At 42.0% G+C, this 26,772-nt stretch overlaps 1 protein-coding gene across 1 annotated transcript in view; it reads right to left on the reverse strand.

The window, feature by feature from the left end:
* The window catches only part of UBTD2 (ubiquitin domain containing 2), an 81,084-nt gene that overhangs the window by 28,077 nt on the left and 26,235 nt on the right, over window positions 1–26,772 (reverse strand). Inside the window, exon 2 of the mRNA XM_056862170.1 lies at window positions 3,235–3,471. Within this exon, the coding sequence (XP_056718148.1) occupies window positions 3,235–3,471 (237 nt within the window). The remainder of the gene's footprint in view (window positions 1–3,234; window positions 3,472–26,772) is intronic.

Consider the following 26,772-nt stretch of genomic DNA (forward strand, 5'->3'; position numbering starts at 1 on the left):
TACAATCTGGGGGGTGGGGAATTGCACTTAGGATGGGTTAACCTGATTAAGTCTGTATGTAAAGTTTGACAATCTTCAGGCAGTAGAGCTTTTTCTCCCATTTCCTGAAACATCTTTCCCCCCACCCACTTTCCCATTTTTATATGAACATTCTGCCTGAGGAGGAGTACTACTAGCTCAGATATACACTTGCTACTTTGTGACATTTTAGTTTGTCCTAATAAAAGTGTTGCTTTGCTGTTATTTTTGGATTATACCTAAAGGTACTTCCTTTGAACTTCATTTGAACCAGTGTAGGTCAGTAGATATCTCTCATTCACATGCAGTAGCTCAAAAAAATATTCTGAGCTGCCATTATACTTGCTAGATGAAAGAAATTCCATTCCACATATCTAGAAACTACTCACTTATTAGCAAAATATTTTTCCTTGATGTTATCCTATTGTGTAGGAGCTAATATGCAGAAGAGCACATGAAAAAGAGACACTGGCTGTCATTCAAACTTTCTAACGTATTTTCTCTTTAAAATTATACAGCATAGTGTTTGGAGCCCTTGATGTATTGTACTTTAGTACAGTTGTGAGAGTTTTTAGGAGTTCATGAATATTCAAATATCTAATAGTGATAATGTCAAAGCGCTTTGTGCTGGGTATGCAAATTTTAACAATCTCAGAGGTAAAGGATCTTTACATTTTCACAAGGGATATAACCATTTAAACTATCTCTGCTTAACCGAACTTCAGAAAACTAATTTCCTAGGACAGGGGTCGGCAAACTCATTAGTCAAAAGAACCAAGTATCAATAGCACAATGATTGAGATTTCTTTTGAGAGCCAATTTTCTTAAACTTAATAGGTAGGTACACTGTTTATTAACTTAATAAACTTTAATTAAAGTTTTAAGTCTTAATTAAACTATAGGTACACTGAATAAAACTTGATATCATACTTAATAGTGATCTTATTTATTGATAAAAATTAAATTGTAAGTCCTTGCCATTTCCCCCTCCCCGTCTGGAGTCCTCGTCTGGAGGCCTGGTCTACTGCCATAAAAGCCTATTGGTAGACCTGGCCTCCGGCTGAGTCCCATTGGGAGGCTAGGTCTACCCATTGGCTTTCTTGGCAGTAGACCTGGCCTCTGAAGGCCCATAGAAGCCAATTGGTAGACCTGGCCTCTGAAGGGGGACTTTTCCCCCTCCTCGGAGTCCAGGTCTACCGCCAAGAAAGCCAGTGGGTAGACATGGCCTCCCAATGGGACTCAGCCGGAGGCCAGGTCTACCAAAGGAAGGCTGCCCTGCCCAACAGCTGATAGGCGGGCGGGGGGGGGCAGGAACCGCCGAGCCGCCCGCCCAGCAATCACGTGGCTAGAGGGGAAGGGGAGGCTTTAGCCTCCCAACCATTGAGGGAAAGGGAAAGGGGGACCTGGTCATTCTCCACGGCGGGGGGGGGGGGGAGGGGGGGGAGAGAGACAGCACGCCCGCTCTCTCTCTTGCTCTCTCTCTAAGGCGCGCCGGCTCTGCAGCCCGGCTGGCGGTGCGAGTGGGCGCAAGAGCAGGAGCTTCGAACCAGGTTCGGAGAGCTGCATGCGGCTCGCGAGCCACAGTTTGCAGACCCCTGGGCTAGGATAAGGAAGGTGCTGCGGAACTTTCCAAATAAGCTGAAAGCTAAAATTTGGTATAAATATCTGCTACTGACTACCTCCCCCAATACTGTTGTCACAGCTCTTTATTCTATTTTTGAAACGTTTATGACTATGGATCTATTACTAATAATGATTCATCTAGTTTTACTGAGATTTACACAAGGTTCTCTCAAAATCTGTACACTAGTGTATTTCATAGTACTATAGTTTTTCATATTTAGAAATCTTTTATAGTTGCTAGTGGACATTATTCTATATACTTTAACCCATGTCCATTACTGCCTCTTGTGTATCCCAGAAAAAAAGACCACAATATTTACCACAAACATCCTATTCTAGGCAGGCAAATGCAGTATTATGAAATGCAAATACAAATACATTTCCCATTGCTCAGCTTAGGACAAGAGGTTGGGAACATGGGAAGAGATGGAAGTTCATGCAGCTGACCTCACCCACTGGACATTCAGCAGAGGCAGACTACGCTTGAAGACTGAAGGCGAAAGTAGATGAGACATTGACAGTGCAATCCTAAGAACATTTTCCTGGGAGTAAAGTCCCTTGAATAGACCAGAGCAAGATTCTGAGTAGAGCTGCTTAGGATTGCATTTTGGATCTCACCTAAGTTTATATTTCTATAAACAGTATTGTGGGTCTGATTTGGATGAAGTCTGAAGTTACTTGACAAGGAAGTTCTTAATCAGCTCCTGGAGAAACTATTTGGCTAGGTAAGTTCTTCCCCTTACCAGGACAAATGGTATCACTGGGGGAGGGGTTGATTTGCATGGCAGGAAAATGATGCCGCGTGTGGGGAGGATGGATGGAGGATTAGCTCTCCCTTATCCAGAACCACAGTCCAGATCAAAAACTGGTCCTCCTTCTTCGTAGAAGTCTCAAAAGAGGCAGGAAATCTGGTTAAGAGTTGTCCAGCATCTCCTCTCGTTTGGCCCTCAGTAGGACACCTGACTATAGCAAACAACTCTGTGTAGGTATATAGCTGAGGAGTCTACAACTCTATACCTATGACATAGGATGGACCAGCTTATTTCGGTTCCAGCTTCAAACAGGTGCAGTATAAAAGCTGTGTATTCGAATTCTTGCCTCCAGCAGTATCATCTCAACTAGTCTGTATCACAGGGAGTGATTATTTAACTGGGGTTTAAATGAACACCAAGGAGCTATAATGACTAAAAGAGATGTATACAGGTGTCATCTCCACTTTCCTTAAGAATCATCTTTGCCTGGGGTATTATCTCCTAAGCTCAACTGAACAAAAGCGAGTACTTACTCAACGTTAATCAGTTATCTTGGGCACCAGAAGTGCCCTCATTTAGCCCTGGGTGATGGAGTCAGGAAATTTACCAGACCATGTTCACATTCATTCAGGAAGTTTCACAAGACTGCTCTTTGCCCCAAAGAACATTCTTAATATTTTTCCTTCATATAATGTCTCGAGAGCAAAAGAACACTGGCTTTCAGTAATACATATACATTTGTCACCTGGGAAGCTTAGTTCCAGCTTTTCACTTGGTTACCCAAGTGAAATTTCTTTTCTCCTAACTACTGTTACACTGCATCCATTATGGACATACTTACCATGGGGTAACATTATGTTTGCACCATCAATGATTGCTTGTGCCAGTTCATGATCATTGTTCTCAAATGCATGTGCAGCAGCCTTCAGAGCATCCCAGATTTCCTTGCGGCCCTCAAAAGCTGGTGCTGTGTCCCAAAACTCGTCTCTCTTGCTGCGTAGCTGTCCGTCTGTCATCGGATAATCACTTTTCCATTTTGGTTTCTCCTTCTTCAGGGGCTGATTACGACCTAGTGCAACTGTAGGAGGGGGAAAAAATCTCAATGAAGCGAGCTTACTCGGGTTTAGAGAAAACTTTGCCCTTTTCTTAATTTTTGCCCACAGCTCAAATGCTCGTTTTATGTATTAATTCCACACAGGTTTCAGTCATATAGGATTGTTCCTGGGTGCCCCATAAAATACTTGTACAGAAGTTACTAGCCTACAAACATTAATACTAGCCTGCTTGCCTGCATATAACTAGGCTTGTCAATTATGGCCTAAAGGAGGGATTATTTTATACAGCTTCTAGAGCCAGTCATCTGGAGGCAACTGTTACCTTGCCACAGGCGACTGAAAGAGTTATGTTCAGAGGCATTTCCATGAGTGATCTGTAATTGGTTTCTTCGCTTTTTAAGCCATCTGCCACAGTCTGATTCATTGTCAGCAACAGAAATAGTTTCAGGGTGCTGTTGCTGCAGCGCTACGGCAAGGAGGGTGTATTGTGTGAGCATCCTGTTGTCACAAAATGCGGCAAAACATCAGGATCTTCCCTCATTGTGTTGTCAGGGGATGACCACAGTGCACTGAACTGGTCACCATTTAAAGTCAAAGTTTTATTTTTTTCAAAGCATTTTGCCCTGTCCTCCCTTCTCCCCATTCATTTTTACCTTGCTGTATGTTTTAAATATTTTAAATACTTAAAGCGAGTATCTTTGGGCAAAACTAAAACTCTCCAAAGGACGAGGTCATTTTTAACATTACTCCTTCACAGAGGATATCCTTTATGTACATGAGTCAAGAAAGTATTTTAATTAAAGCCACATTAATATCACAAGGAAACAAGTTGTCGACACGCTGTGTTCACAGATTAGCAATCAGAGGTTGCAGCCTCTCCCGAAGCTCCCATTACTTTAGTTCCACCCCAATCTCTGAGGGCCCATATTAGATTTCTAAGGGAAACTAGCTGATTCAATGAGATTTATGGAAAGAGATGAAAACAGTATGAGAAGAAAAGAGAAAATCCCCTTTCTCTCATTCCTAGCAGCAGATTCCTCCTGAATGGTAAAGCTAAATTTAAAAAAAATTAATGAATGCTGCTCTGGTCCTAACAAACCAGGTTTCGTGGAAAAGGAAACTTTAAGGAGAAGTGTGCATACGTACAATTGTGGACACACATGAGGCTTGATCCCACGGAAAAATTCATATAAGGCATTGGCAGAACAATTTATCTCCAACTTCCTCTTTCCTCAGCAGTCTGCTTCTTGTCCCCAATCATTTTTGGGGGAGGGGCTTTGTGATTTCACCCAATCCCCCCTTCTCACCACAGCTACTCATGATGCGATGCATTTTGCTTATGAGGCCCCCCAACCCTCAGAGAGGATTTTCAAGATTATCAAGACAAGCAGCAGGCTGTTGGGTGAAGAGAAAGGCGAGGAAAGATTCTCCGGATCCATCCCACTGCTATTTTATGCTAGTATGCAAGGGGAAACAAATGAACATACACACAACTGATGCATACAATGAAGTACACACCCTATATGTGGCTGAAGGCACAGTGTATTTTTGAATGCAACACATGGTCAGTTTGCAACTGGATGAAAGCTGTCAGGCGAAGGGGCCCCTCTACCATTTCACTCTGCCTACCAGTTTTATTTTGAGCTCCCCAACAACTATGACACCATCACTCCTCTATTTTCAGAGGCAGGAAACAACATTCAAGAGCAGAGCCCAAAGCAAACAGGAGAGTAGACACGGAATACTTTTGCTGGCAAGGAGGAGCATAGCAATATGCAATCATGCACCCAGGACTCTGATTTGCATACATTTTGAAGTTTATTATCATATATTAAATTAGCACAAATTAACTAACAGCACTGAAGCTGAAATTTTGTAGGTAAGGAGCTCCTCTGTCTCAAATTCCAGTCATTACATCAGTGAGGGCTTAAATTGCTTTACAATAGCTTTACAATGTTGTTCTGTGAATGAGACGTGTATTTCATATAGTATTTCCCTAAATGACCTATAATTGGAATAACAGCCCTATCTCCTACAAAGTTTAAACTCCTGACACTGATCCAGCAGTTCTTGCCTCCCCACATAAGGGCTAAAAATTTTTTGCACATGCTATCCACCTTTAGTTGCCATATCTTTTTGGTGCTGCTGTGTCTTTCCTTAAGAAGTAAAAAGTCCCAGCAGCACAAATGTATTTCCCTCTGATGTATTTTCTGGCACTAGCAGCACTGAGCAATGGACAAGCACCTACGACTGGCTGGCACACTGAATAGCGGAGCTAATGTTGGATGGTTTGGCAAGCCTTAAAAAAAAACCAAACAATGCTGCTACACTGAAAGGCTTAACCACCATAAGACAACTAGGATGCCAGGATCAACGCCACGCAGATCTGAATAGCTTAACATAGTATTCTCCCATAGCAATAATTTTAAAAAAGAGAAACTGGAGCCAGAGGGATACCCCCTAAGCATACTTACTCAGAAATAAAGCCCATGGAGGTCCATGCAACTCATTCTAAAGTAAAAGTGGTCAGATTCAGGGTGCAGGCTTCTTAACACTTTCTTTATGGTTGTCCCAGAAAAGGATTGCTAAATTCAGCAATGGTCTTGTAAAGAACATTATTCCGTATGGCAAGCCACTATAGCATCTGCTACAACACAAACAATAATCAGCGATATTCAATACATGGGCTGTATTCGGCTTCAACACTTGTGCATGCATTTCTGCAAAAATCCCCAGTATATGTTCTCTTTCTTGGAGACAGTGTATTCCACTTGTAACCGCAAGGTGACAGTACTCAGTGTTCAGATACTATGCGTAGTTCCACTAGAAATACCTTGCCTGCAATAATGTTTAAAATGCTTCTTCCTCGACACATTGCCCAATGGCATGAAAAGTCTGAGTGTCAGCATGGCAAGAGCTATAATCCATGCATGAATGGGCAAAACAATAAGGAGTGTTTAATGTTATAGCTTCTGTATGCCATGGCTCCATATGCAAGGGCTCTTTAGTGGTTTACACAGAAGAACAGTTAATATCAAGTGGCACTGTGAGAACCTCTTGACCCAGCAATCTTATATGTGTTTGCTACTGGTATCACTATTGTGGCTGCAGCGGAGTGCAAAGAGTAGGTACAAAGTACGCTGCAGTGGTTGGAGTGCTGGACTGAGACTGGTGGACCCAGAGGCGAATCCAAACAGTAGCCTTCCTCTAACTTAAGTGGTGCTTCCTTCAACGGAAGAGCAACTTAAGTGGGAGGAAGGCTCCTTACACAGGAGGAAGACCTCAAACTTGAGCCGAAAGGAAAGGTGGGGTATAAATATTTTAATAACTGAATAAATAAACTTTGTGCAGTGGAATGACAGGATAGGGGTAGTATCCCCCCCCCACACACACACACACTTCACCATTAAATTCACTGGGTAACCTGAGGCCAGGTACTTTCTCTTAACTTTAACTTATACGGGTGCTGTGAGGATAGAATGGAGGAAAATGGAGGACAAGAGAATTATTATGCTATCTTGAGTTCCTTGGAGGAAAAGTGAGATAAAAATGTAATAAAGGAATGATTGCATAATTATTCCTACACACAAGGAGCCACATAATAATAGTTCCTGGACATGTTTCTACTGTGTTTTACCCAAACACACCTGCCCATTTTATTTACAGTTTGATGTGAGAAATGCTGGTGGGGTCATATAAAATGTTACAGATGCATAAAATGTGAATGTTTTTAAGCACAGCTTTACAATACTCTATGTTTGAGACTACTCTTATTTGCCAGTGCTGACTGGAAAATTAGGCTACACATCACCCATTATGTTACACTGATTGTGTTTGTGAAGTGTTATGCTAACTGATAAGTAGACATATGGTTGGGTCCAGTGCAAGGAAAATGAAGATCCACACAAGGATCCCAGATCTTCCTGGCTAATGCCTTACCCAGCAACCATTTCCGAACCTTTAAAAATTTATTTCCAGGGTTGCAGCATCCATCCGTCCATGTGGAGTGACAGCCAGACAAGTTGAGAGGCTGCAGTGGGAAGGGGAAATTTGGAAAAATGGCTCCCTTTTTTCTCTTCCGTCAGTGGAGCTCTACTCATGAAAGAGGGTGGAGGGAGTGATTTTATGCCTTCCGGATTGCAGCCTTCAGAACCACATGGCTATTATTCCATGTGGGTTCTGTAACCCTGGGAATAAATCTTCCCAAGGACAGAAATTACTGCTAAGGGAGAAGAGAACCAGAAAAACTGGTGGCCATCAGTGCTTGTCACAGATGGACTGTGGGATCCAACCCAATGTATATAAATGTATGTGCCATGGTACTTTGAAAAAGTTAATGACCTTGATTTCTCAGCATATAAGTGAAGTTAGGAATATGTCTGAATCTTCTTGAAACAAATGCTAACTTCTCTTCAGAATACCTAAGAAAACTGAAATCTGGAATCTCTCAAGTTGTAGGAGCTTTCAAAGAACATTATCTTCTTTCAGGCATAGCTCAGTCATCACAAACATTTCATCTTGTTTTCTAAGATGCAAGTGCCAGAAGCAACTTCAAAAACAAATGAGTATGTAATAAACAAAAATCATCCTTGAAACAAGAAAGCCTTCCAAATTGGAACAGGGGGATGACATCTGAATACATTTTCTCCCATGCAATTGGTTGCATTTACATGGCTATCAGAAATCTTGGGAGTATGGAGAAGACTACTATGCTTGTAAGCCCTGACATGGATGTCCAAGGCTAGCCCAATCTTGTCACATCTCAGAAACTAAGCAGGGTTTGCCCTGGTTAGTATTTGGATGGGAGACCACCAAGGAATTCCAGGGTTGCTATGCAAAGGAAGGCAACAGCAAACCACCTCTGTGGTTGCCTTGAAAGCCCTCAAATCACCTGTGATTTGATGGCATTTTACACATGCTTGTATCTGAACAAGCCCTGCAGAAAGGATTTTAACTTGATACAGATTTTTTTTAAAGAGATGCTGCACTCCTAGATATTTTCATATTCTTCCATATTTTTCTTTAATGCATCTAGTGAAATGTATTAATCAGTTAAAGATGCAAAACCGCAATCATGTCTTAGAAAGAACAGGCAGAAAATTCATTACATTTATACTTATATGAATTTCAGATGGCAAGGTGACAGTATAAAATACCTCTACTGGTCTTAAGGTAAAGGAAAGTCCCGGGCAAATATCCAAGGTAAAAGTCCAATCTGAAAGTCATTTGAAAGTACAAAACGGGCCTTGACAAATTTTCTTTGACCCTAGGAGCTAGTCCCAAATTTAGGAGACAGACTCATTTTTCTGCCTTAAGGGTTTTATAATTGAATGACCACATGTTTAAGTTATTCCTAGCAATGTCAAATTTCCGGAAAGGCTGAAACCATGAGGGAAAACACGTTTTCCATTTTTTCCAGAGAAAATGGAAATTTTGGCAAAATTCAAAAGTTATGCAGTGCTTTCCTATCAAACCCAATTTTATTTTACTGTTTTAATGACATGATTGCATAGTCTATAAACTACGTAGAATACAAACTTGTATTATTTGGCATAAGATTTGCAAGTATAAATGCCTTGGTTTTCTACAAGCAAAACTATATGTATGCAATACTTGAGAGCGAGTGAGCTGAAAACTGTTGTCCTCTATGCAAGTCTATCTAAACTGCCATTTGAAAAGCAGGAAAAAATAGAAGTTGATGGTAGAAAACAAATTGTTGCAAACAACAGAAAGTGTATTATCTGGACAGAAACCACCTCATACAGACACACTAAGTAGGACTACCACAACACATTATGGGGTTACAATAAACACATTACTGTGTATTAACTACTGTCAGAATTATTCACATTTAAATAACAAAGATTTTGTTGAAAATATGTTGTATACGTATACAGCAAACTTAGGAATCATGTAATGCTGTAGATCAGAGGTTCCCAAACTGTGCTCCAAGGAGCACTTGATACTCCGCGAAACATCTTCTAGTGCTCCATGAAGAAATTGGAAAGAAAAATACTACTGTCATTTGGTTTAGTATATAGGTGCTAGGTGAAAATTAGTGCTCCATGACCGATTTCTCTCCTGAAAAGTGCTCCATGACTCAAAAGGTTTTGGAAACTCTGCTGTAGATCATCTTACATAAAAAAAAATTAGTATACATTTTAAGTGAGTAAAACCTCATTCAAAAACCTCATTTTACTCATTCAAAAAAAATTGTAGGAGTTTTTCACTGTTCCTCAAAATTTCCCAATTTTCCACTAGAAAAACTGGAAAAAAACCATCATAGGAAATGAGCCTTGGATTACTTACCGTGAAGGCTCCTTCTGCTCTGAAGAGACGAAGGGCGTCTTCAGCTCGGGTTATTATCCAATCCATCGTCTGGGAGGCAGAAACATAAAAAACCACAAGACTTCCTGTCTCCCGGGGGACTGACCCCCTCCTCTCTCAGAGTCTCCAGTGATTCTCAAAGCTGAAAATAAGACAGTACTGGACAGGAAGACTTAACACATATCAACAACAAATGGATTAACCATTTTTTTTTTTGTAGGTCAGAAAAATATATACATTTCTGCAATGGTGTGGCTCTGCTTAAGGACAGAACAACGGAACTTTGATTTTGAATACTAATAACTGTAAAGAATTGCACTGTTGCCATGGGAACTCTAGAAATAAAAATTTTCTTTTAAGGAACCAGGAAGGCTGCCCTTTTTTGCTCTTGTCTCAGTATTATTAATTTGCATTGTTGGGAGGGGAAGACGCCCTTCATCTCTTCAGAGCAGAAGGAGCCTTCACGGTATGTAATCCAAGGCTCATTCTCGCTCTGAGAGAGAAGGGCGTCTTCAGCTCGGGACTTCCAAGAGCTATATACAGAAAACCGGGTGGGACAAATTAAGTGTCTTTTAATACACTGCAGCACCCTTCTGCCAAAAGCAGCATCCGCCAGGGAGATAGAATCAAGTTTGTAATGGCGGACAAAGGTGGAGATAGACGACCAATCTGGGGCCACCAGAAGGACCGTAGCCCTGAGCGTTCTGATGCGACGTAGGACCCTGGGGATCAGGGGAAGCGGAGGAAAGGCATAAAGGAGCCCTGGGGGCCAGGGGGCAATCAATGTGTCTGTTGCCTCCGCTCCCTGTTGTTGGTAACGGGAGAAGAAGCGTGGCAGTTGGCAGTTGCTGCGAGAGGCAAACAGATCCACTTCCGGGGTGCCAAGCCTGTGCGTTATCGAGTGGAAGGTGTCTGGGTTTAGTTCCCATTCAGCTTCTTGCAGATGTTGGCGACTGAGCCAATTTGCCTGAACATTCAGGATTCCCTGAATGTGTTTGGCCGCTAAGGATGCTAGATGTGCTTCGGCCCATTCCAGGATGAAAGCTGACTGTTTGTGAAGGCTCTTGAACCTCCGTTTGTTCACGTGAGCCTTCGCAGACATGTTGTCCGTTATTATAAGGAGGTGTTTCCCCTCCAGGAGAGGTGCGAAGTGAAGGAGAGCCTTGAGAATGGCTCTGATTTCTAGGAAATTTATGCTGTTTTTCTTCTTCTCTTTTGGGGTCCAAGACCTCTGGGCTGGCTGATTCTGGAATGTGGCTCCCCAGCCGGAGAGAGTGGCATCTGTGAACAGTTGTTCTGGAGGCTCGTGTAGGTACACCAGCCCCCTGGATAGATTGACCGGGTTGGTCCACCACTCCAGGCCTAGTCTGGGTGGACTGGGTAGGCAGATCGTCCGATCTCTCTTCTTGGCAATGTCCTGTTGGAACTGTTGAAGAAACCATTGAAGAGGCCTTGCATGGAAATGTGCCCATGGGACTGAGGGGATGCAAGATATCATAAGGCCCTGGAGTTTGGCCAGGGCCATGAGCTTTGCTGCGAGGACCTCATGGTTCTTCGGGCTAGGATAGAAATCTTGCTTACCTTGTCCTGAGGAAGTATCAGGGAGTTCAGTGTAGTGTCTATCATGACCCCCAGGTGTAACAGTTGTTGAGCGGGCACTAGATGACTCTTGTCTTTGTTGCCAATAAAACCGTGCTCCTCTAAAATCCTCAGGACAAGAGAAGTGTGACTGAGGCTTAACTCTCTGGTCGGTGCACACATGACGATGTTGTCCAGGTACAGGCGTACCTGGACTCCTTGTCTGCGAGCTAGCGCCACTAGAACCTTCGTGAACACCTTGGGGGCTGAAGAAAGCCTGAAGGGCAACGCCTGGAACTGATAGTGGCGATCCTGAAATAAGAATCTCAGGAATCTTCGATGGCTGGGGTGGATTGGTAGATGCAGGTAGGCCTCGGTGAGATCTATGGAAGTAAAGAATGCCCCTGGTCTTAGGGTCTCTGAAATGGACCTCAGTGTCTCCATTCTGAACCTCTTTTTCACAACAAATTTGTTGATGAACTTGAGGTCCAGGATGGCCCTCCAATCCCCGTTCCTCTTGGGGACGGTGAAGAACACCGAGTAAACTCCTAAGAAGCTCTCTGATGTTTCGACGGGCTCGATGGCACGGATATCTAGAAGGTGTTGTACAGCTGCCGCTGTGCGGAGGAACTTGTTGCCGCTTGAGGGACAGTGGTGGGAGACAAAGCGATCCAGAGGGATGCGTGAAAACTCTATTAAGTAGCCACGGGTGATAACTTGAAGTGTCTACTGGTCTATGTTGGCGGCCATCCACTGCTTGCCCTGGCGGGCATTGTTAGGTTGTCTGTCAGCTCCTGAATTTGAAGGGCGGGGGGCTCTCGAGAAGCGCCCCCCTCGACGAAAGGAGCCTCTGGGTTGGAACCACTGACCTCTCCTTTGGTAATTGCGAAATTTTGAGAGAACTTGGGATGTGCGAAAGGAACTCTGATAGCCCTTGTGTTCCTTGTGAAAACCTTTGGGCATCGCCTTCTTCTTGTCCCTTGTCTCGACTAGAATAGAGTCGAGTTGGTAGCCGAAGAGTTTCCCCCCCAATAGGGGAACCCCATAAGGTTCGCCTTGGAGCACGGGTCGGCCTGCCAAGGGCGGAGCCAGAGTGCCCTGCGGGCCGCTGTCTGTGTGGCTATAGCTCGCACAGAAAATGATAAGGTATCAAGGGTGGAGTCGGCTAAGAAGGTAACCGCCTTGAGCACCCTTGAGATGCCCTCTAGAGCCCTCTTGTTCTCTGCAGGAATGAGCTGGTTAAGTTTGCAGGCCCAAACTAACGCGGCTCTGGAGATAAGGGCCAAAGACACCGAGCCACTGAGGGCCATAGTTGAGGCCTCATGAGCCCTCTTGATCACCAGTTCTGTCTTTCTATGTAAAGGGTCCTTTAAGGTACCCATGCCATCTCTGGTAACTAGGTCGAAGGAGTGGAGTGCAATTACAGGTGCCTCCACTAGGGGCAGCTGAAGGAGTTGTGTGGAGGTCTTAGATAAGGAATAAAACTTTTTGGCAACATTGGGAAATTGTCCCACTGCCATAGGCTTATCCTACTCATCCCTGATGAGCGTGGTAAAACAGTCCGGAACCGGTATGGTTGTGTCAGGGACTGTATGCCTGTGGAAGAACTCTTTAGAGCCCTTCAGCTTGTCCTCAGGCTTGGAATCAGAGTCCTCTGATAAATCCAGGGCTGCTAAAGCCTTGGACAACAAGTTTTGAAAATCTTCCTGTGGGAAGAGTCTAATTTGTTTCTCCTCAGGGGGGGGGGCTCCTCATCTGAGGAAAATTCCCCCTCCTCCCTACCACAGCTTTCCCCGTCGGAAGAATCAGGAGACATGCTAATGTCGGCAGGTCTGAAGGGGGGGGGCTTTTTTGGCCGCCTTAGTGGGCCATGGGGGGTAAGGAGCTGCTTGGGAATTGCGGTGCTCTGCCGGCTGATCTGCAACCCTCCTTTGTCTGGGCACCTGAGCGTCGGAGGGGTCCCCCTGAATAGAGTGTGCTGGAGAGGCTCCTTGCACAGCCTGCAGCCCTTCAATAAAAACACTCCAGAACAGATCCACCAATTCCATTCTTAGTGCCGCCAAACCTCCCTCCCCCCCAGGTTGCAACGTGCGGGGCTCTACATTACCCGCCACGGTCTGGTGGTTGGCATCCTATTCTCCAATCAGGCTGGAAAGGAACGGCTCTGGCACAGAGGTGGCTGGAACGGGAGACTCTGTCGGAACGGAGGTGAGAGCCCGGGGCACTTTTTCAAGTCTAGGAGCTGTGCCGCCGCGTACGGGCGCCTTTTCAAGGCTAGGAGCCACGCCACTGCGTACAGGCGAACGGCTAGGAGCCACGCCACATTTCTTTTTCTTCTCCTCATCCTTCTTGCTCTTTGTGGTTTTCCCAGACTTGACCGGGCTAGCTTTGCGTTTGGTGCCCGGCTTGGGCTCCGTTTGCTTGCTCTGTCCCATTAAGGTATCTTCCTGGCCCCTATTGGCAGCAACCAAAAGACCGGGGTCCAGGTCCTGAGACGAGATGTACTCGTCATTTAGAGCCGCCACCATGTTTTTAAGGCGGGAAAAATTAGCAGTAAAGCCTGGCCTGGGCCTGAGGCAAATTTGGAGCCCTCCTAAGCAGGGGTGAGAAGGACGATCGGGGGGGGGGGGGGAAACACGGAGGTAAACAGGGGAAAGACTCACGAACACGGAAGACCAAAGACAGGTTGAATAAATTTCTTTCCTAAAACAGAATAGCAGAGTCACTAAGAGGCTGCTCTCCCAACAAGGCAGGAAACGAAACTGAGAGAGGAGGGGATCAATCCCCCGGGAGACAGGAAGTCTTGTGGTTTTTTACGTTCCTGCCTCCCAGACTATGGATTGGATAATAACCCGAGCTGAAGACACCCTTCTCTCTCAGAGCGAGAAAAGGTAGATTAAAAAAAAAAAAAGAATTCCCACCCGGGTAGGGGGGCTTTTACAACTCTAGTTATTGCTAATCCTGAACTCTTCAGTTTCTTTTAATGTTGTAAAGCTATGACCAAAGTGTTGTAGTATATAAATAAATATGTGGTACCCTGGTTGTTATCACATCAACAAAAAGCTAGCCTTTAGCCCTATCCTTCTCAATTTCTCATTTCATTATTCCTTTAAAAAGCTCCCCATAACTGAATATTGGAGTCACTATAGAAAGCAAATGATTAAGAAATGAATTCCCCATCGAATAGTGTAAAGTTAACATATAAACAAGTAATGGCAAGAACAACATGCTGATGAGAAATGATGAATAACCTTTATAGTTGTATTGACGATTGCAGAGAGACGCTACAATAAAATAATTGCCGAAAATACTAGGTACTTCAATGAAAATTTCTAGGCATCATAGCAATCTGGTGCCTGGGATCTGTTGAGTTCTGGTATAAAACATTAATCACCTGAAAAGCCAAGTGCCTAATAAATATGTTCATTTTTTCTGCCATCCTTATACAATGAACATGCACACACGCAACCATTTTCTTTCAGGCATTTAACTTGACCATGCGCATGTGCTGCTTTATGTTCAATGCAGAACTAAAACAATTCATTTTCAAAAAGTGCTGATCACCTATAAAATGCAGAGCAGCAGATGTAATTGCTTACAAAACAACACCCAGTCTGCTGGCAAACCTCGTATGCTCAAGTTCCAAGTGTTGTTGAGCACAAACAAACAGAAAGCTAAGTGCTCTGTGATGACATACCAAACATAGATAAAATGGTAGAGTTAGCATGAGTCTAGCAAGATCCAAAATGATACACTGAAATGTGCAAAAAGCTTTCCCAACTTTTCTTTCTTCTTTTCATCAAACACATTTTAAAATCCTTTCTTGCTTTTAAAGGCTCATTAAACAAAACATTTTGAAACCAAATGCCATTTCATAAGATTCTGAATTGCAAATAAAGTCTACTTTTATAGAAGCCCCCCTCTCCAATCCAGATTGGTTCAATGAGCATTTACTTCAGCAATAGCTAGCTTAATCTTCATTTCAACATAAGCCCAGTAAATGCCAATGTATCCCACTGGATTTTTTTTCTTTTTCCTCCAAATATTAATTATGAAAACAGTTAACAAGCACTTGCAGCCTTGCTGTAGATCCTCAACACTTCCCTTTTTTCTTCTCTCCAGGTAGCCAACCTGCTGAGAAGCCTACTGTGAATGCTGCCAAGGTCTTGCATTTTATATTCACACGCCACATCCTATTATCAGCTTGCCTAAGCAATCTTCCTTTACTCTGGTTAGAGATTATATTCCTATACACTAGATACAGGTAAGATGGAAGTCTAGATTTTTTTTTTTTACTTATTCCTGTTCTCATCCTAAATGCAATCTCTACCATAAACAATACTCAGGTTATCAAGAATTGTGATAGTGCATCACACTTGGGTTTAATACTTTATTTCTTCCATGCTGATTAACCAAAGTCTGGTAAAAACTAAACAGGTTAAACCATTTTGGAATACAAATGGGTTTGTGCCTACTCATCATGAGTGAGATCTCCAATTCTTTTCATTTAGTTCAAAAGAATTTTTAAAATATAAGGCATCTGAAATGGCCACTTCTCACATCTTAGAAATGATTTCTTCTGACTTGTTTTTAAATAATTAACTGGGCACTCCTATTGCTCACTCTACCAGAAGACTACAAAGGTAACGGTACACTCCTAAGAAAACTTTCCTGGGTGTAAGCCCTACAGAGTAGACTTGAGTAGGATTCTGAGCAGACTTGCTTAGTTCATCACAGTAATAGGAGACTAATTACCGTGAGCCCAGTGTACATTCTTTGTTGACTCAAGGAAACTCTTGACTCTCCTCCATCTTTACCTTTCATTTGCCAAAATGACTCTTCTCATCTTTTCCAGCTCACATAGAAAGCAAATCCTCTGGGAAGGGAAGTGGTACTTCCATCTTCTTTCCAGTGCTTAACAGCTTGCTTGTTTTTAATACATGTTTGGTAACCATTAAAATTAGTTGCTCACAGTTATGTAGGATATGAGAATGTTAGACTTCTCCTCTGCTGTGTAAAGTTAATAAATGAGCTGCACACCGAATAGTTGCAAGTCAGACAACCCACAAGTCTGGGACCAATATATAACTGAACACCTTTCTGTAGGAGGGTGTAGTTCTAATTACCTTGAAGAAGACTGTCATAAGACCCCTTCTGAAGAAGGTGTCCCTGGACTTGAATGATCTAAACTACTGCCTGAGGGCCATTATTCCCTTCTTGGGGATGGTCTCAAGTGGGTGATAGCTACACAGCTTCAAGCATTCTTGGAGGAGATGAATTATCTGGACACATTTAAATCTGGGCCCTCATCAGTAGAGGTGTGATGGGAGGTAATCGGCAACAGGGATTTTCTCTTGTGGTGTTTTGCCTTTGGAAAACCCTCCCCCTTCAGGCTTACCACATACCTTACTTTCCTTTAGAATGCTAAGCTAAAGCATTCTTTTTTCGCCCAGGATTTAAGTTTTTTGTTTGTTTTTTTTAAACACCTTTAGCTGTTTTATAGTATGATTCTGGATTGAGGACTATTTTATAATTTAGGCTGCCCAATGTTTGTTTTTTGCCCTGTCTTGTTAGGCTTTGTTGTTTTAATTGCAAGCTGCCTTGAGCATGTCTCTGGAAAGCGGTCACCCAAATAAATCTAAAAGATAGTGCACAGACAATGACAAGACACATCATACTAGTGGGTGAAATCCAACCAGCTTCACACTCAATCTTGCCTAGTTCCCTCATTATAGTCTGTCCCAGATGACTTTTCTCCATGCAGGTCTCATGATCTCCAGCACAGCTTTTTTGGTGGTCAAAGTGGATCCCTCCTCCCTTTTTCACTAGCAGAAAAGGTGGCTGGATCTAACCCAGTATTTATATACCATAAATGTTAAGAATGCCAACCATAGTAATGCATATATAGGAAACTTTATTCAAGGACATACATTTTAAAAGTGCTCTATGGTAAACATCATAAACATATGAAGCTATTCAGTTTCCCAAATGTGACACAAAATCCAATTGGCTAAGAGCTGATAGTAATTTTAGACTACAATAAAAAGTAATAAATGTAGCCTTGGGGAAATGAAGTAACATTTTCTGCTCTTATCTATATATTAAATATAAGGGATAAGTACACAATTCTTGTAATCAAGCTGTAATATATTTGTTAGATGTCTTATCTTTTTGAATCATAAAAAGATAAAATTATGTTGTTTCATTCATTGAAAATGTATCTTATTTATACTGTCTAATTTATTGACAAATATCTACATCATCTATTTTGTTATACTATAATAAAACATAAAAAGGAAGATGCTTATTTATTCTTTATTAGGTCAATATTGTTGTAGTACTAAAGGATATTAGGTGGATGTGTTTATAAGCTAGAAGTTTTTTGGTAAACAGCTGTATTAGAATGTAATATGGTGGGTCTAGAAGTTGGATTACTGGCTGAAAACTGCAGTTCCTTCAAGGGAAATTCAGCCCCATCCAGAATGGGTGACACCTGAAGTCCCAAGTCAGACCTTCTGCTCACCAGTAGCACTTCCGTCTTGTTGGGAATAAGCTTCAGTTTATTAGCCCGCATCCTCCAGGCACCAGTTCAGGGTTTCTACAAGCTTCCTGAGATTGGCCAGAAGCACAAGACAGAGCGGAATATCAACTGCATACTGGTGACAACCCAGCCCAAATCTCTAGATGACCTTGATCAGCAGTTTCATGTAGATGTTGAAAAGCACAGGGGACAAGATTAAGCCTTACAGGCTGAAGAGCAGTCCCCCAGCACCACCTTCTGAAACCTTCCTTCCAGGTAGAAATGAAACCACCACAAAAAGTGCCTCCCAGTCTCAGCACAAAAAGGCAGTCCAGAATAATACTGTGATCAATGACATCCTGCTGTATATTTCACTATCTAAGCCTCCACGTTCATTCATCTTGGTTCTGAACCAGGACTTTAAGGACATGGGCAAGTGGCTTAGGCAAAACAAACAGAAGCCAAATCCAGACAAGATTAATCTCACCCATTTTAAACCAGCTATATTGGCTGCCAGTCTCCTACCCGCAAGTTCAAGGTTCTCTCTAGTATCAGAGGAGCATGTATCTAGTTCTCTCTAGTATCAGAGGAGCATGCCTATTGTTTTGGGTGCGGTGGAACACAGGCAGGATGGTGCTGCTGCAGTCGTCTTGTTTGTGGGTTCCTAGAGGCACCTGGTTGGCCGCTGCGTGAACAGACTGCTGGACTGAATGGGCCTTGGTCTGATCCAGCAGGGCCTTTCTTATGTTCTTAAGGTGCTGGTTCTGACCTTGAAAACCCCTTTATGGAATAGGACTGACATATCTAAAGGGCTGTCTCTTCCCATTATGTCCCCATGAGCCAGCTGAGGGCCTCAGACTGCTATGTGCTAGTTGTCCCCTCAGCTAGCCAATTCATATCTCTGTCACAGCAGTGTTAATCTTTGAGAAGAGTGGTGTGATCTTGAATTTATCCTGCATATATGTATAGTGTGTGTTATTTCTGTTCATCTACCCAATGGGGTCCTTTGCATAGCAGAAAAGCACAAAAACATACAAACCTCAGAAACCTCGTAGCTATTTTACAACCGCAAACAGACAGCAGTATCACATAGCCGTAAAGGTCCAAAAGTACTTCCTGCTGTCCCCACACATTACCCTCCCAGCTCTCCTACACCAGATCCACTGGCTTTGGCTAAATACTTCATTCCGTTCATCTCACTGTGACATTTATTGGTAGGGATCACGTCTCACATTAGCCAATTAGCTAAATGTCATTAATAGCCTGCTTCAGCTATTTGAGCTCGTCAGTTAATTAGAAAGACTGGCACAAGCTTGGAGAGGGAATCTTAGCTGACAGACTCACTAGCTTAAGGCTTACATTTTCATAGCAGCCCAGAACGGGGCACACAGTTAACAAAACAGCCACGTGAAAAACATTTACATTTCTAGGATTATGTGCACTGTAAACATTTTGCCATATTTCAAAAGCCACTGTTTGGGGATAATTATGCTCCACGTTCAGTTAAACTGGCAACACGATAGCTTGTACAAGCTTTCAACTCATTAAAAACAAAAAAACATTCTATGTCAAGCACAACCTACTGTTCTAATTTTTGCAAAAGCCATGCCTCTGTAATTTCTGAAAACATCTCTGTCACTATGAGACCAACACAACAGTTCTGCCCTGCATGTGCGATGCTGAGCACCTGCAGCTGTAAAATGACTGCATGTTGAATTTATTAATGGCAGTATAATATATTCTCTATGCTCCTCAAATGTCAGGCTGCATTTGGTGACATTCTTTCACACCTATCTACAAAAAGTTGCAGGCTCAGTTCTCACCCTTCCTCCTCCCACCTATCACCTTGGCACAGTGACTTAAAGGCAGTTATCAAACCTAGAAGTTTATAATTTCCTAGGTTAAAAGGCTATACTAGCAGACTTGTACTGAATGGTTAGTGAAACCTCAAGGACAGCTGCAGATCTGCCCCGAAGAAAGAGTATCCACTCCTGGATGTGAATCTTAATTAAAAGAACTGGATATCTGTGTAACATCTTATCTGACAGCAATCAAAATTCAACCATAGAAAGGCGTGGATTCTTTTAACCTCCATTAAAGAAAACCATCTGAATATCCTTCAGACAGCTACCATGCATTTATTGCTTGTCTAACATTTTGCACTGAATCGGTATAAGTGAGCGTTAAAATATGGGAGATAATCCAGGTCTAGCCAATGTATTCCTCATAAAATATTACTGAAAAATACAGAATAAAATGCTAAATTTGCATGTTTACATATACAAAATACACACACTGGTTGAGATGCAAAGGTGAGTGTGCACATTCTTCGTGCACACAAACTCTGAAACACTTACTTACTAGAAGCAACAGTGGGGACTGTAATATACAACACAACCAATGATCCCTCTTTCAAAGTGCCTTTACCTCTTTGAAAGCCCCCACCAATGTCTGATTGCAGTCTAACAGATATTGAGGACCATAAGTAAATCAGGATAACAGACCAGATGAGAAGACACTGGAAGATATGAATGAGAAGACACTGGAAGATATGGATGCTTGCTGCTTTCAACCCATCCCCCCGTCACTTCCAATCTCAAGGACTTGATTCTAGGAGTCAAGGAATCCACATGGATTAACAGCCACACTGGTTAGAAGGCTGCAGTGAGAGGGGGCAATATCACCCCTCTTTCATCAGCAGAGCCATGTGAGTGGAAGGCGGAGAATGGGAAGAGATTTATTGCCCCCTTTTCCTTACTGACTACAGCCTTCCAGCCTGCATGGCTGTTACCATGAGAATCAACTTTCCTGGACTGCTGGGGGCAAGGGGACACGGCAAACATCTGCACTCCTTTCCCCCCAATTGAGTTAAACTTTAGAATAACATTAACTGAATATATCCACATATCATTACCACACACAGCAAGTGTCATGGTCACTATGGACCAAATTAGCCAAGCGAACCAGTAAGTGCTTGAAACAAGCAATATATCCTTCAAAACCACAATCAAGTTTCTTTAAACAAAATCTATTTCTAAAGATTAATTGTTCCGTTCCAAACTTTTCATTTTAATTTCTACAAGGTGTGCATGGACTGAAACAAGCTTTTCTATTCTTCCACCTTGGCTTGTTTCTTAACTCTTAATGTTTCCAAACTCACCAGTTTCTTTCACATGAAGTAACCTGAAGCAGGCAGAGTATACAAAAGTTGTAGATGTGCACATTAAATAAATATATACTTAACATTGTAGGTGATTGTTTTACAAAGTTATTATTCCAGTTCCTGCGCAAAAAGAGCGCCTGTATGCAAATAAGCATTTAGGCGCAACATGATTATAACTTTCGGTGTATCTTCAAAGCAGCTGTTAAATAATAAACTACGGAGAGAGTAACAGCCTTATCTTTATCAAAGTTATTATATGGGTGCTAGAAAATATGATGAGGGGCCCACAAAAATTCAAACCTGGGGCCAGGGAAATCTACAAATTCTGCCAGAAGAAGAGGGGGGTAAGAGCAACTTTGCTTGATTTCCCCTCCTCACTGCAGCCTCCTGTGACTTGTTGCATTTTTTCCTTGATGCTTCCCTAATCTTAGGTGTTCTGGGGGTTATAGGGGGCTGCTGTACGAAAGTGCCTTGCAGTCATGGTTTATAGGGTCCAGCTGTCTGTATTGTACCATCAAGCATAGGGGAAAATGTTATTAGGAAGAGAATGATAATCAAGTTGCTGAAGTAAGCCAGGATTCTTCTTGGGAATCCCATCTAGCAGGCTAAAATCTGAATTCAAATGGGAGAAATTTCAAAAAGATCATGTTTCATCTCAGCACACACAGTTTGCTCTTCAGATCAGGATTTCTCTAAAGGACCTAAGAGTTTAACTACTTTTAAATTTGATCATGATTACCGCCAAGATCTCTAATTAACTCATCTCAGGTTGGAAAGCAGTATTAGTTTAATTCACATTCGTGCATCATTAGCATCCTATAATATGAGATGAGAAGGAATACTGGTACATGGAGGGAATGGGTAAAATTTGATTCGAACTTTCTTGGCAGGGAACTGTTTGGGCACATTAAACGGGTTCAGTTAATTTAAATGTGTTATGCTTTAAAGAGCAATCAAAGGAAATGTATTTGGCATCTTTGAATAAGTTTTATGGCATGTGAAAATATTTTTGTTAACTCCATACACTGCTGCAAAGAAAAGGACACCCCCCCCCAGCCGACAAACTTGGCTTCAAAATTCCATAGGAATCAAGCCCTAGCAAACATTAAGCATTCGTAAGATGAGCACAGTTTAGCTAGCATATCTGGCCCACTAGTTTGCCTTCTCCCTTAATTCATGTTACTTTGTCATTATGTCGCTGCCACAGGAATAAATAATTAGGTAGTAACTACATTTAAGAACTGGCATATACAATAGAGGCATTTCCTTCTTAAACACTTCATGTGTTAATACGTTTATAATTCCAGCAGGGTAACTGTGTTAATTTAATCCTCCTGATAGTTGCAATGCTCTATCGGCTTTCTACACAAAATTGCTTTCGTTGTTATGCCCTGCCTGAACAAATAGAATTGCTTGCAGCACAGTCTCAGCTGTGTGGAATGGGATGCAGGAAACCTCAAGAAACAATTCTGGTAACATACTCAAGGAGCCTCACAAAGGAGGAGCTTTTAGAATGAACAAGCTGGGCTGTACACAAAGGCTAAAAAATAGTACTCAATGACCACTTTCTACAGGCTACTATCCTCACACCTCAATGAAGTATTTCAAAGAAGCATCTCTATGACGTTTCTTAATCAACTAATCAATGAATTTCCTGTATATGCACAGGATCAATCTGAATGAAAACACTGAGAGGTTTCAACCAGGAAACCTTCTGGGTACTGCCTTAAAGCCAGCTAACCCAGGGATCCCCATTTTTTCAATTCAGGCCTTTATCACAGTAGCAGGGCCTCCATCTCAGACCCTATTGTCATCAGTACTAATTTTTAAGACTGCACTGGTGAAACCCTCATAATATTTACCTTTTTTGGTTTATTTTCCCCATTTTGTATATCTTTTCCTCGAGTAACCTCAAGGAGTTTTGACTCAGGAACAACCTTTATTCATTTAATGGAGAATGATGATTTGTTGTCTCTGAAGGTATGGAAATCCCACCCCATTTCTCAAATGCTGAGCCCTAGGAATGGCCCTTGAACTTTCCAGTGGAAAATATCAACTATCCATCACAGTATGATCCCCATCTAAGGTGGGTGATTTGCCAACCACTATAATTACAAAGAATATCCATGCAAATTTTGTGGTTCAAACAGGAGTTGGATACACCCTCTTGATGTGCCAGCTTTGCAGGCACAAGCAGGAAGTTGTACTGCCTGGAGCTTTGGAGATGTATGCAACCAGCGTGATGCAGTGGTTAGAGCGGTGGACTCTAATCTGGTGAATCGGGTTTGTTTCCCCACTCCTCCACATGAAGCCTGCTGGGTGACCTTGGGCTAGTCACAGTTCTCTCAGAACTCTCTCAGCTCTACCAACCTCACAATGTGTCTGTTGTGGGGAGGGGAAGGTTATTGTAAGTTGGTGAAAGTGTGTGCAGTCTTGGAGTTGTTCGGTAATATTTTCCTTTTTTTTTTTCCAAATTCACTCTCCCCCCGAAAAAGTTTACTACCCTGAAATCTATGTAAAACAAGCAATGTTTTCATGCACTGTTTTGTTCCTATGGCTCACTGTTTGGAAGAGGAATTTTCTGAAGATCATTTTTCAGTTTTTCTAATGGAATAATTGGTAGTTTGGGGGAGCACTGAAAAAATCCTATGAAATAGTCTCGATTATGAAATATGTGAAATGCTTTTATAGACTTTTACTTACTTAAAATGAGTAGTATGCAGTTATGTAATAATCTGAAGCATTAGAAAACGAGAATCCCTATGTATATTGTAGAAATTTACAACTTATTTTAAAGGATATTATTGTTTAAAGGTGACCAATTTTGTAAATAGTTAATATGTCAAGTGTGTGGTGATTACACACTTATTGAAGAATTCAACTATTTTGATGTTAGTGGTTAACTTAATAACCAAGCATGCAACTAGTCCTATTATGACTGTCCAAAGCCACAATTATGTTTGCATGAAATCTATGTTTTCAATTTTCAATTTTTATTTTTCCTACCTCTTAGATGGCCATAGGTATATTTACAGGGTTTTTTGCATATTATTTAAGGATTTATATGTTTACATTTCATAAATATGCTAAATAGTATAATTCCATATGCTGAGTTATAAATGAGGCATTATATGTTGTTAAAGTTGTATAGTAACATTAGCTTTGATAAGAATGTAGTTATTAGATATATTTCAATTTTCTTGCAACAGTCTACTTTTCCCCAGACACAATTTTTTTCTACAATGACCTCAAAATTTCTGGAATTTGTACATTTTAGATACCACTGTACAATTATGTGATAGCTATAAGCATTATCTTACATCGGAAACCTATTGACTGCTACATATATCTCCATGCTTCTAGCTACCAGCCAGAGCACACCGTATGATCCATTTCCTAAAGCCTCTTATCAACATCATATATTCTTACAACTATACTACCCATCCAAAGAAGAAATTGATTAACAAGGCCAGAGTAGCGTTTTGGAGCTGACTACTACAGGGTAGAATCCAAAGAGAACACAAGAAAAGACTGCTTGATATCTATACCTCCCTGTAGCAGATACTCTCTTGTATCATCTTGGATCAACAGCCCACTCTGGACAATTATTTTCTCACTGGCCTTGAATGGTAGGCCTTCACTTGTTTAGACATCCTGCTAATTTAAAGCGACTACTCAGCAACTACAACGAACACCGAACAGAGGCATTAGCCTAGGGACCAGATCTTGCAACAAGCCTAGATGTCAGCTCTGTCCCCAGTCAGTAAGGGAAAACTACTGTATCAACAAGATATATAATCACGGGCTCATTCACATGCTCATTTCCCTATATGATATCCACAATAACCTGTCACAGCTCTGCTGTTCTCTGCATAGAACCAATAGGACAGCCTCTACACAGAGGAACAAATGGACACAAATTTGAAATAAAAATGGCAACTTTCATAAATCAGAAAGAGAATCTTTCAGTCTACCAGGATACTCTACTGTTGGCCTGAAAGTCACCATTATTTAAAGGAATATCTGAGGGAAAGCCCAGCATGAAACCGATGTATTCAAATTTATCAATAGGTTTAACTGCATTAACTATGGCTTAAAACAGAGATGAAACCTTCCTTAGCTATTACAGGTGTTAAATTGCTTAATATCTCCAGGCAGAATGTATCACTACCAATTACTGCTATGAACAGCTACCATTGTTAACTTGTATACTTCTGAATTTTGCATCTAAATGTCACACATCATATACCTTCTGTACTTCGTGGCCCTTTGACTCCACAATTTCCCTCTATTTCTGCGTGCATATCTGCAGACAGCAGCTGCACTTCATGCATCTGATGAAGTGGGATCTGGCCTAGGAAAGCAGATGCTATAATAAACCTGTTTGTATTTAATAACTCCTTTTTGTTCATGTGTTCCATTCTTATAATTAAATGCATTTGACAGAATACATGAAGAAAAACTCCACATGTAAATGAGCCGATCTATCTATCCACAAGCTGTTTCATGTGGACATATCTTCATTGCAGAAATCTTGCAGAGCACGTCGAAACCACTTTTATTTAAGAAAAAAAGTATCCTAACTTTTAGCGCAATCTGTTTATACCTGAAATAGTGTTGTCCTGGCCCAAGCTAGCCCAATCTCATCAGATCTTGGTAGCTAAGCAGGGTCGGCCCTGCTTAGTGTTTGGATAGGATACCACCAAGGAATGCCAGGGATGCTTTGAAAAACAAGCCAATGACAAACCACACCTGTTAAGTCTCTTGCCTTGAAAACCCTACAGGGTCGCCTTCGGTCAACTGCAACTTGATGGCACTTTACACACACAAGATACAAGTCACAAAATACAACTGCTGTGTATTATTAATATACACTGTGTACTAATTACCAGAATGCTCAGCCTAAAGCTGAATTATAATAATAATAAATTTTATTTGTTCCCTGCCCTCCCTTGGCAGATCCGGGTTCAGGGCGGCTAACTTCATAAAATATAAACAACAACAACACTGTTTAGTAAAATACAGTTAAAACAACACTAAAATACAGCCTTTTCTTTAATGGCGCCATAACCCAACAACACTAGGGAGAGATGGTTCTGCCAGCTGTCATGGCCTAGTCGCATACAAGAGCTCGGAGGGAGGTGGGGAGGAGAGAAAAGGAAGTGGGAGGCCAGCATTAGAGATATTAACCATCACTGTCCTGAACTATAGGCATGGTCTCCATCCCATGACCAGGCTGGAAGTCGGATGGAAATGGAACCAGAGTCTATGTGTCCTCCAAGAACTCCTGCAGTTGTTCTGCTGCCGCTCTTTAAACTACCTTATCCAGGAACGATAAGTTTGGTACTGGGTGGTAGTGGGCTGGATCAAGAAGATCCAAGCATGGTTTCTTCAAGAGTGGCTTCACCACTATCTCCTTCAATGTTCCCAGGAATACCTCTGAAGCCAGGGACAGGTTGATAATGCCTTCCAGGGAAGCTAGTACCCCTGCCCCCCTGCACTGGCCTTAACTAACCAGAACGGACATGGATCAAGGAGACAGGCAGTTGGTTTAACAGCTAACAGAGTCCTGTCTACAATGGACTGGGAGAGTCATCTGAAATGATTTAACACAGGACCTTAAGATGGTCAAGGGGTCTCCAGTTCACTCACTGTATCACAATTGGCAGGGAGATCCCAGCAGAGCAACAATACTTCATCTGTGAAAAAGCTTGCAGATGCCTCTAAGCTAATATC

This window comes from Euleptes europaea, chromosome 1 (genome assembly GCF_029931775.1).
Source record: "Euleptes europaea isolate rEulEur1 chromosome 1, rEulEur1.hap1, whole genome shotgun sequence".
Classification (NCBI taxonomy): Eukaryota; Metazoa; Chordata; class Lepidosauria; order Squamata; family Sphaerodactylidae; genus Euleptes; species Euleptes europaea.